General features: G+C 47.5%; 1 protein-coding gene across 2 annotated transcripts in view; it reads left to right on the top strand.

Annotated features, from left to right (window-relative positions):
• LOC147722731 (uncharacterized) overlaps positions 1–12329 on the top strand; it is a 488139-nt gene that overhangs the window by 351213 nt on the left and 124597 nt on the right. For both annotated transcript variants that reach the window (XM_086965201.1, XM_086965202.1), the window contains exon 19: positions 1358–1439. In XM_086965201.1, coding sequence (XP_086821327.1) covers positions 1358–1439 — 82 coding nt within the window. The remainder of the gene's footprint in view (positions 1–1357; positions 1440–12329) is intronic.

Here is a 12329-nt window from a genome sequence, read left to right on the forward strand (position 1 = left end):
CTGAGGTCTAAAACAATGCATATCCTGGGGCGAGGTGCCAAGTCTCTTCCCCCAGTATGGGCAGGGACTACGAAGTGGAAACTTCAAAGGCTTGCTGTCTTTGTGAGATACCCCAGCCATTTGCTGTTTCCAACACGCCTTGTACTCCTCTGTGTCAAGCCTAAGGCTGCTCGACCACACTACTTCCTATTATAGCACTTTGGGATTGCATAGTGAGCCCCTGTCTACTCCTAACGGAATTCCTGTTCTCTTTACAAGATATATCCAATTTTCGATGTATCACATAAAGAGCCAGCTTCCTACGCAAATAATCATCTAAATTGGCAGATGAGTTTGCATGAAGAGTATTCACTCTGGCATTCTGTAGGTACAGTTAAGTAACATTTCTTCACAGAATAGGATTCTATAGACCCATTCTTAACTCTGGATCAGACTCCTTGATTGGTAGCTGGCCCACCAATCATTGCAGGGTCACTCGAATTTTCAAAGGGGCATTTTCGTTTTGGCAGTGACCATGTAAGACTATAGACATTGTCTATAGACTCGATTTTTTTGTTTGTTTTAAAATATAGTAAAACCCGTACTTTTTTAAGCCAAATTCATTGCTTGATTTTTGCACAGTTATTGCAAAATCTTCTGAGGGTTTTGCTTCAAGGGAGACACTGCTATCGAGGAACACCATTGACACTCCAGATGGCACAGGGAGCAAAACAGTCACTTCAAGAAAGAAAAGGACTACTCTTGTTTTTTCTCTGGTGGGATCTTTTGGGAGATGGTCTTCGGTTTTTTCCAATGTCATTGCACCCTTGTGGGACGAAGTTGCAGATGAAGCCGCATGGTAGCAGTTGGTGATGCTTGACAGCTATTGCTGTGGGAAAAGTTTCCAGATCCAGTCATGGTGGGTATTCCTAATATGATGAGTCTGCAGGAAAATTGAATATCTACCAGCAGTATTGTTACAAAAGCTAGTCGGCTTTTCCTCCTAATTTGTTTTTTTTTTATTGTACATGCATATGTGTTTGCACTCCTTTACCCATGATTTTATATCTGGTGTTCAAATTATTGTTTCAGTATGAGAGTCTTACTTTCTACCACCTGGATGCTTTTTTTGCAGCATTAATCTGTTTTAGATTTCCATTGTATGCACAGTACTTACTTTTCATATGACGAGCCGTAATGGCTTTTTCTTCTGTTATTTTGAGAATTCAGTTGCACAGCTATGCGCATGCAGGTTATTTTAAATAAATTGTAGCATAACACCTGTAACAGATTATATTCAGTCAGACTAATGCATAGCATTTGCAGTATTGTAAGGATGTGTATGCATGCCATCATAATTCTCATTTTTCTTGTCTAGGCCATAGCTGAGAAACTTTCTCAAGTTATTCGTATACCGGATGCTGGAAGACCTTTCACGTCACAAGGAACTTTTGGGTCTGGTCAGTATCACAAAATATCAGCAACTTGTATAAAACAATATGAACACATTAATGATTGCAAATGTGCAGGTATTTTTTTCTATATTCATTTTTTTCAAGATTTCATCATCTGAAGTCCAACTAAAAGCTGATTTTTTTTGGGGGGGTGGGGAGGCCCTGTAGCCCCTTTCTGCGTGGTTATTGCCGAACGTTCTGCACATACCCGATGCCAGCTTAACTGTGTGTGCTGGGATCCTGCTACCCAGGCCCCAGCACCTGTGTTCTTTCCCAAAACTGTACCTTTGTCACCCACAATTGACACACCTCTGGGCCACATGTAAGTCCCTTGTAAAAGGTACCCCTGGTACCAAGGGCCTTGTGACCAGAGAGGGCTCTGAGGGCTCCAGCATGTATTGTGCCACAGTCTGAGACCCCCTCACCTTAACTCCCACACACTGCCACTGCGTGTTTGGTGCAGACCAAACTAGAGTCGACATGGCACACATCCCTCTGTGCCATGTCCCCCAACACTACCTGTGGCATGGGTAGGTCCCCTCTCTAGCAGGCCTTACTATCCTAAAGGCTGGGTGCACCATACCCAGGTGAGGGCATTTCTGCATGAGCACTAAACCCCTACAGTGTCTGTGCCATTCACAGGCACTGTAAGTGCAGTGGAGCCATTTTCATTTTAAGTACATGGGCTGGGAGGTTGTCAACACGAACTCCACAGCTCCATGATGGCTTCATTGAAGTCTAGGAAGTTTGGCATCATGCTTCCTAGCACACTAAACCCACACTGATGCCAGTTTGGGATTTAATGAAAAATGCACTCAGAGGGCATCTTAGAGATGCCCTCTGAAATGCTACCAGCTCTGGTGTGTTTCCTAACTGGCTCCCAGCCACATGCCACCACCAGAGAGATTTCTGGACCCCTGGGTACAGAGCAAGCACATTCTGGGCAGAGATGTCGCACCTCTTTCCCCAAGGCGGGGAAGGTCCCTGCTTCAAAAACCTGCTGTCTTTGTTAGCTACCCCCAACTTATTGCTGCTACTGCATCTGGCTACCATTGGTTCTGACCTCCAATTTGGTCTCGAGAAACAGCAGGAAAACCTAGCTAGGAACGGAGGTGTGCCCACCTTTGTCAACCCCACCCTAAGTAGGTGAGGCTAGATGAAGCCCACATCTGTCCTCGCCTTCTTAAAGATGCGGGGGACCCATCCAATTAGGAAGAGGCCTATGACTCCTTCTCACTAGAGACTGGCATATTAGGGGGTGTAGACACCCTAGTGGAACGACCCACTGGCCCCAACCTGCACAACCCTGTAACATCCCTAAATCTAGTATTTAGGTGCACCCTGGAAGCTTGTCTCTTCAGATAAGACGACCGAAGAGCTGTGCAGCAGTGGAGAAGACTGACCGATTTGGTCACAGCCCCTCCAGTCTGTCTCCTCCTCTGGCAGCCCTGCTTCCAGAAACCGTTGTGGCCCACAGCTAGATACCTCAAGAGCCCGGGAGGACCTGCACTGTCTTCGAAAAAGACTCCTGTCTCTCGTGGACATCAGATTTGTCCAACTCAAAGAAACCAACACCAGACTACGGATCCAGGCAGATAGGCGATTCTGCACATACCTTCCACGTTCCGAGTTCAAGTGGACCACTTACCCTGAGATGTCTCCCCGGCGATCATGGCTTAGTCTTCACCGGTGGCTGACCTCTCCAAGACCCATCATCGAACCCCTGCTGCCTCTGTTCGAAGGCGCCCCTGCACCAACCTCACCCAGCTAAGGAAACCTGACACCAGAAGGTATCACTGCATCTACTGTCCTCTGACTTTGGGGAGCCCAACTGATGGTGCCCTGGAGTCCCTCAGCTATCTAGCCTTTGTCCAGCCTCCTTGACCAAGCCTGCAGCATTTCTTTATAACCAGCGTCCTCCATTGGTTTCCATTGGGAGCTAGACGCCTACTTTGCACCCTGCCGCCTCTCCACCACTGGAGCTGTTCTGCTGGTGCCTACTTGTGGCCTCCTCTGTGCTTACCTTTGATCCCTGGGCCCTCACCCAGCAACAGCAGTTACTTGCCTGTGACCGGTGCTCTTCCTAGAACCTCCCAGTCTCTATAGAACTGCATTAGGCCCAAACCTCCCCTTTTGCCTCTGCACCCGGCTTCCACAGTGCCGCTGAGGTTGCACCCTTGTGACCTGCCTGACCCTTGCCCTGTGTAAGTGCAACCTGCCTGAGACTGAAGTTCAAACAAGTGTACTTACCTGCAAATTTAACACTTCATTTTCTCCCACAGGATTGTATGGTGGTTTTCTCTGAAAAATATTGTAAGTGTTGGACCTGTCTTGTATGGCAACAAAGTAACTTAGTGACTTCAAATGAGGGTAAGAAAGTGCCCTCTTTTTGCATGGTTGCCCCCCACTCTCTGCCAAACTGAGTGTACCCTGGGTTCCTGCCAGCCAGGTACCCAGGGCCTATGTTCTTTCCCTAAAACTGTACTGATTAAAAACCCAATTGGCACTCTTTGGTTTCATGTAACGAAGGGCTGCAGCAGTTATTGTGCCACCCTTAGAGGCCATGCACTATTACACACTCTGCCCTTGCAGGCTGCGTGTTCTGGTGCAGAACAAAGGGGAGTCAATATGGCACACATTCCTGTGTTCCATGCCTACAAGCCATCTGCCCTGGCATAGGTAAGCCTCCCCTCTAGCTGGGTGCACTATACCAGTGGTGAGGGTACAGGTGCATGAGCCCTGTACCCTTACAGTGTCATTAAGAGTATATGGGGCTGGGAGTTTGTCATTACTCCACAGCAACATGATGGCTTCACTGAAAACTGGATAGTTTGATATCAACCTTCTCAGCACATAAACCCCACACTGATGCCAGTGTGGGATCGAATGAAAAATGCACTCAGAGGGCACCTTAGAGCTGCCACCTAAAAAACAACCTAACTCTAGTGTCCTGACTGAGTGGCTGCTCGCCAGCTGTCACCACCAGAATTGTTTCTGGACCCCTGGGTCGAGAGCCTGCCGCTCTCCGGAGTCTGAAACGATGCACATCGTAGTACGATGTGCCAAGAATCCTCCCTCAGGATGGCAGGGTCCACGAAGGGGATCTTCAAAGGCTTGCTGCCTTTGTGAGCTATCCCAGCCTTTTGCTGCTTTTAGCAACTGACCCCCACTGGCTCTCTCCCCCTCTTTAGGGAGGAGAATCTATGGGAACACCAAGTAAGAAGGGAGGTGTGCCCACCTTTGCCAACCCCACCCCTCCGTTTGGGGAGGCGAGGTGAAGCACAACTCTGTCCCTGCCATTTTGCAGATGGGGGAACCAAGCCAACTAGAGAGAGGCATATGCCCCCTCCCTCTGGAGGTTTGCATAGCAGGGGGTGCACCCACCCCAAGGAAGGGACCCATTGGTCCTGAACTTTACCTACCTGTAACACCCCTAAATCTAGTATTTAGTGGGCAGCCACGAACCTTGCCTCTTCAAACAAGAACCGACCAGAAGAAGGACCGAAGAAGCTTTGCTGAACTAACAGGACGCCCACTGACTTGGCAACAGCCCTACTGGCCTGTCCCCACCAAAAACCAGCTCCAGCCAAATCCTAGTGTTTCCTGCAGCTAGCATCCCCAAGAACCCACAATACCTGCCTTCCCAAACCAAACTGTTGTCTCCCGTGAGCACCAGATTTGCTCACCCACAGACCGACTCCGGACAAATCAAAGTCTGCACCTGATGTCCAGGGCCCGAGTTAGTGGTCCAACACCTTGAGGAGGTCTCCACGGTGATCCTGACCTGAGATCTGGTGATCTCTGACCTGCCTCGAATCTCCAAAAGACACCAGCAGCCCCTTTCTGGAGGTTCCCTTCGACCGCGACCGGACTGGTAAAAAAACTAGATGCTTAAAGACACCCCTGCACCCGACGTCTCACGGCCTTGGGTGACTCAACCGACTGTGTCCCACCATCCCCAGGCATCCCAACTTACCTCTCCAACCGGTGGTCACCTCCAGAAGATCTTCGTCCCTGAGCCTGCAGTGTTCATTGCACTTCAAGAATCCCTATTGAAATCCACAGTACACCCGATGCCAAAACAGCATCCTGCACCCAGCCACCGCAGTGGGTGTTCTTTGGGTGTAAACTCAGATCCCCCTTTGCCCTGAGCCTAACACCATAAGCTTTGCTCCCACAACCTTGTGGCCTGCTTATGAGCAGCCACTAACTGGAGGCCCCCTATCCACCATTGGATAACATTGGGCCTCAGCCCTCTGCACCCGGCCGCCGTAGTGCCACAGAGTGTGCTTGGAGAGTGCATCCTTTACCCTGGGGGAACCCTGGTTGTAACCCCAGAAACCCAATTCCAAAACAGAAGTACTTGCCATCAAACTGATCACTTCATTTCCTTCCATAGGATTGTATTGATTGCTTTTCTTTGAAAATCTTTTGTGAAGTTGTTGTATGAAACCTTGAAAAACTGCTAATTTACAAAAACTGATTTACTTACTTCTAGGAAATGTCCCAGTGTGATATCTAGGCATATCACAGTGAGTGGATAAAGTAACCTAAAATGTAATCTGAGAAGTAATTTGCAACGTAATCTGAGAAGTAATTCAGACTGCTTTACAACCAAATGACTTACCTGTAACCAAAAAATGTGCATCCGACAGCATTTCAACTGCAATATACCTGCAAAGTATTATTTCACTTACATGCACCATGCTGGCTCGGTTCTAGAATTAAAATAACTAAATAATTTTATAAAAACAAAACTGGGTAGAGTTCAGTCTTTAAGTGTGTAACATAATTTCTTACCTGAGTGTGTACAATAAAGGCTTAAAAGCCTTCCTGCTCGCCCACACTACCACAAATAGAGAATAGGGTATTTTTTACTTATACCTCTGCCTGCCTTTGGGGTTCCACTGGACTCTGTGCACACTATACTTTACTTTGGTAAAGTATATACAGAGCCTGCTTCCTACAATGAGTCAACATGCTTACTGGTGTCCTAGGATGCCCAAATTGTGTTGCTAGTTTGTTTGGTCTTGAACTAGAACGAGCTTACAACCCATTTTCCTACTGCAAAGTAACTTATTTGCTTTAACAAAACTAGTACACACTATCTTGAAAAGTAAATTTGTATCGAAAGTATCACTTACCTGCTTCTGAGTAGATCTTGGTTCTGGTAATAAAAATAACAAAGGAACAACTATTTAGACAAACAATTGGTCTGGATTCAGTCTGTTGTGTGCGGCATCATTTCTTGCCTGAGTGTGTACCACAAATGCTTAAAACTACCCTCTAATAGGCCTGACTGCTCAAGCACACTACCACAAAAGAGTCAGTTTAGGAAACTGGCTCTGTATACACTATACCAAAATGAGGTATAGTGTTCACTGTCCATTGGAACCCCCTGGGTAGACAGAGGTAAAAGTAGATAGCACCTTACTCTCCATTTGTGGTAGTGTGCCGAGCAGTAATACTTTATCAAAGGGTAGTGTTAAGCATTTGTTGTACTCTCAATCAGCAAATGATGCCACACACTCAGACTGAACTCAGGCCAATTTTGTTTGTATAAAAATATTACTTTATTTTATTTCTAGAACTAAGCCAAGCCTAGAGAAAAGGTAAGTAAAATCAGTTTTGCATAGTTGTAGTTTATTTTCATACAAATCAACTCCACATCCTATGGAGAGAGAAATGGAGTTATCGGTTAACAGGTAAGTACTCAGTATTTGGGGTTGAGCTTCTAGATTTAGAACAAGGGTTCCCCCCAGGGTCAAGGATGCATGTCCACGCCCTGAGTTCTAGTTGCCCAATGCCACAAAGAGGTCTCTCCTGCGAGCCTGACCTGAGATCTGGTGATCTGACCTGCCTTGACTCTTCTGGGACACCTGCAGTCTTTTTCTGGATGATCGACCCCCTCACCCCCCCGCCCCGTCCACCCCCTGACCGCGACCAGAGCTGGTAAGAAAATCAGACGCCAAAAGATACCCCTGTGCCCGAAGTCCCACAGCCTTGAGTGGCCCAACCGACTGTGTCCCAGCAACCCAACTTATTTATTTTATTTTGAAAGTTTTATATAGCGCGAACAAGATCTTTGCAGATAACAGAGCGCTTTACATAGACGAGAGGTAAGAGGAAGGGTGGGTACACGAGGGAGCAAAGCAAATAAAACAAATGGGAGGGAGTATGAACAATCGGGTAAGGTCGATAATACAGGTAAAACACATGTGTAAATGGATCAAACAAGAGTACAGATCGACGCAGAGTCTTAAAAAATCAAAAGTAGTAGTTCAAGTGTATTTAGCCATGAGGATAGCTTTAACTTCTTTCTTAAAAAGGAAAGTGGAGGAGATGAGCCTGGTTTCAGGAGGGAGTGAGTTCCAGATCCTAGGCGCCATTCCTGAGAAGGAGCGTTTGTAAGTTCTTTCCTTGCGGAATCTTCGAGGCTTTAGCAGAAGATTTTCTGTGCTTCTGGTGGTTCTGGAGCCGCCGGAAATTGTCAGCTTCTGAGTGAGGTAGCCAGGTGAGTTCAGGTGAAAAGCCTTGTGCGTTAAGCAACCCATTTTCAGATGTATTCTGGCTTCAAAGGGCAGCCAGTTCAGGGATTTAAAGTCAGGGGAGATATGTGAGTGTTTTTTTGATCCAGTGATGAGTCTCGCTGCCGCGTTTAGTGAGGCTCTTAGGGGTGCAGTTGTAGTTAGGGGGAGACCGCAGAGGGCGATGCTGTCGTAGTCTATGCGAGGGATGATTAGTGCTTGTACTGCAGTTTGGAAGTCTTTGGCTGGGAGGAAGGGTTTAAGTTTCCTCAAGGTATTTATTTGAAAGTTCGCTCCCTTAGTTGTCTTGCTGATATGCTGCTGCATGTTGAGATTGGCGTCGAGTGTTATGCCTAAAGATGTAGCTGAATCCACGATGGTTGGTTGGACATTGAGTGCAGTTAGGTGTTTAAACCTGGTTTGAGTGGTAGAGATTTTTGCGGGCGGTGAAATCAGAAGGAACTCATATTTCATAGCATTGAGTGTGAGGTGGTTATCGACCAGCCAGAATTGGGTGCTTCTGATTGTTGAGTTCAGACGCATGATGTCTTTGGGGGATTGTAGTCTGAGATATAGTTGAGTGTCATTGGCGTACATGTGAAATTGTACATTGGATGCTTGTAGCAAGGTGGTGAGAGGTTCCATTACTAGGTTGAACAAAGTAGGGGATTGGCAGGATCCTTGAGGGACACCTAACGATACAGGTACTGGGAAGGACATCAAGTTGTTGCTCTTGAATTTCTGAGACCTGTTGTGTAGAAAGGAGGTGAACCACTGAAGGACAGTCCCAGAAAGACCCATTCTTGTTTTTAAGAGTTCGAGTAGATTCTCATGTTTCACAGTGTCGAATGCTGAAGAGAGATCAAGAAGGACGAGGAGGCAGGTATCATTGTGATCTAAAATTTGGAGGGCGTCGTCAATTATGTGAGTCATTTCCGTTTCGGTACTGTGCCCTGCTCGGAAGCCTGATTGATGAGGGTTGAGGAGATCGAACTGTTCTATGTGCTTTGTCAATTGTAGTTGGACGCATTTTTCCAACAATTTGGTGAGGGTGGGAATGTTGGTAATAGGACAGTAGTTGTTTGGATCAGTGGGGTCTGCTGTTGGTTTCTTTAGTGAAAGTGTAACTTGACCAACTTTGAGGGAGTCAGGGATGGTTCCTTGTTGCAGTGAGCTATTGATAATTTTAGTCCAGAGTGGGAGGAGCAAATGGGTGAAGCCTTTTACAGCGTTAGCAGGAAGAGGGTCATTGAGGTGATTGGATGGTTTCAGGGTGCTGAGTAGACTGTCCATTTCTTCTTCAGAGTACGTGACAAAGGATGACCAAGTCGCATTGTTTTTTGGTTCATTGGGTGTTATGCAGTGGTCTTTGGAGTAGAGGCTTGCGTCAATGAGGAGATCGCTCCTGATGTTGTCGGTTTTTTGTTTAAAGAAATCAGAGAAATCTTCACAGGAAGGTGCATTGCCCATAGTGTTGACTGCTTGGGGTTGTTCCTTGGATTCAGATCGAATTAGTTCGAACAGTTTTCTCGGACGGTTTTTTGCTTGGTTGAGCTGGAGTCTGAAGAACTGACTTCAAGCGTTTTATTTTCCTGAAGTATGCGTTTCTCTTTTTCTTCAGAGTTTTTAGGTGTAGTGCCGAAGGAACAGATCTCCAGGTGCGCTCTGCCATTCGCATGGCCCGTCTGTCTTCATTGAGACTGCCGTCGTACCAGGGATTGGAGATCTTGGTGGAGTCTCTTTTCAGTTGCATCGGTGCAGCCTCATTGATTATTGAGGTCATAGCCTTGAGATAGTGGTCAGTTAAGCACTGAACGTCAGTAACGCCGGTAGGGGGAAGTAGGAGATTGCAGCTGTTAGGGGGTAAAGAGTTTGGATTGAGTTTCTTAAAGTCTCTTTTCCAAACTTTGGGCTTGGAGGATTGGACCGGGATACGTTTAACTTTTTCATTGATGAAGAATGTGACAGTATGGTGATCTGACCAGTCACAGGGTTGGATTGAATCAAGTTGAATAGTGCCTTCTTTGGCGATGATGTCGAGGATAGAGCCTTTGTCATGGGTCTGGCTGTTGCAAATTTGGGTGAGGTCAGAGGCATTCAGGTAATTTTTGAGGCCATTGACCACTGCGTCACTACAATCATTCCAATGAAGATTGTAATCGCCCAGGTAAATTTGTGTGTTTTGCCGTCCTGAGTTGATTGAGATTGTGTCCATGAGTTGTTGGGAGAAGGTGAGGTTGTCCCCAGGTGGGTGGTAAATGATGTGTAGTGAACAAATAGGTTTGTTTTCACTGAAGACCTCAAGGCATATGTATTCACAGGAGGTAAGAGAAGGGTCGGAGACTTTATTAATTGAGACCCGGTGGTCACCTCCAGAAGATCTTCGTCCCAAAGCCTGCAGTCTTTGTCAAAACTGTAGAATCTCCATTGAAACCAACAGGGCACCCAACACCAAAACAGCACCTTGCACCCAGCTGCTGCAATGTACTTTGGGTGATAACTGAGATCCCCCTTTGCGCCGGGCCTTACACCAGGAGCTTTGCTCCCACAACCCCGTAGCCTGCTCGTGAGCAGTCACCAACCGGAGTCCCCCTTTTACTCCAGTGGAAAACATTGGGCATCAGCACTCTGCACACGGCTGCCCTAGTGCCGCTCAGGGTGCATGGAGAGTGTCTGTTGCAGTGTGGTGCAGACTCGCGGATTGGGCCGGAGCCAGAGTCTGTTGCTGAGCAAATGCGGTGCTCACAGGAGACAGTCTTTTATTTGTAAGGCAGGGTAGGTCCTCTGGGTTATTGAGGTTGCTGGCTGCAGGACACTCTGGGATTTCGCTACTACAGGTTCAAAGTGGGGATAGGCTGGCAGGGCTGGGGCCAAGTCAGTGGGGGGGTCCTCCTCTTCTTAGCTGCAGCACAGCTCTTCGGTCCTTCTTTTCTTCTTGGTTGGTTCTTGTCTGAGGAGGCAAGGTGCAGGGGTTCCCCTAAATACTAGATTTAGGGGCATTACAGGTTAAGTAAAGGTTGGAACCAATGGGTCCCTTCCTTAGAGTGGGTATACCCTTTATTATGCTACCCTGCCTGCTGTGGGAGGGCGGCATATGCCTCACTCTGGTTGGCTGGGTCCCCCCATATGCAAGATGGCTGGGACTGAGAGTTGTGCTTCACCTCGCCTCCCCCACCTGAGGGGTGGGGTTGGCACAGTGGGCACACCACCCTTCCTCACTTGGTTTTCCTGCCGATTCTCCCGCCCAAAGTGGGGGGGTCAGAACCGGTAGTGGTCATATGCTGGAAGAAGCAAAAGACCTCACAAAGGCGCCAAGCCTTTGAAGCTTCCCCTTCGTGGACCCTACCCATCCAGAGATAAAGTTAGATAGAACCTTACTCTCTATTTGTGGTGGTGCGGTCTAGCAGTAAGGCAGTATCAGAGGACAGTGTTAAGCATTTGTTGTACACACTCAGTCAGCAAATTAATTCACACACTGAACTTCAGAACAATTGTTTTTGTAGAACCAATCAGACCTGGCACAAGTAAGCCATAAATAATTTACATTCGTAATGCAATTGAAATGCAGTTTAAATGATACTGTATGTGCTCGAAATGAAATACTTAATCAGCATTATTGTAAGCACGCTACTCATCCTTGAGGGTCTCAAGGTGCCCTGGGAACGGGGGGGGGGGGGTTGCGCAGATCTGTTTAGCCAAAAGAGCCTGGTCTTGATGATCTTCCAGAAGGTGTTCAGGGTGGGGACGCTTCTGATGTCTGCCGGTAGCTCGTTCCAGGTCTTTGCTACAATGTGAGTGAAAGATCTTCCACCTGCTCTGGCTCGTTGCATGCGGCCAGTGCGAGGTTGGAGGATCGCATGTTCCTTTTGGGTACGTGGAAGTTGATTCCTTCTTTGTGGTATTTGGGTCTTTTGTTGTGTAGGCATTTGCATGCACGAGTGAGGATTTTGAAGGTGGCTCTTTTCTCCTGGGGGAGCCAGTGTATTCTATGTAGGTGTTGTCTGATGTGTTTGTGCCAGGGGATGCCAAGGGCGAGTGAAGGCGGTGTTCTGTATTGTCTGGAGTTTGCGGAGTAGGTACTTGTTGATGCCGGCTTAGAGTGTGTTTCCAAAGTCCAGTCTGCTGGTGATGACAGTCTTCCTTGACTCGGGGGGATCCATTTGAAGGTCTTGCAGACGACACAGAGATTGTTGAAGCAGCGGAAGGTGACGGCGTTGACCTGTCGGTTCACGGTGATTGATGAGTTGAGTACGATATGGAGGGTTTTGGTGTGGTCTGAGGGGGTAGGTGGGCTCCCGAGGGCGGTTGGCCACCAGTTCTTGTCCACTGCTGAAGGGGTGGTTCCAAGTACGAGGACTTCTGTATTCTC

This window comes from Lissotriton vulgaris, chromosome 4_1, assembly GCF_964263255.1.
Source record: "Lissotriton vulgaris chromosome 4_1, aLisVul1.2, whole genome shotgun sequence".
Classification (NCBI taxonomy): domain Eukaryota; kingdom Metazoa; phylum Chordata; class Amphibia; order Caudata; family Salamandridae; genus Lissotriton; species Lissotriton vulgaris.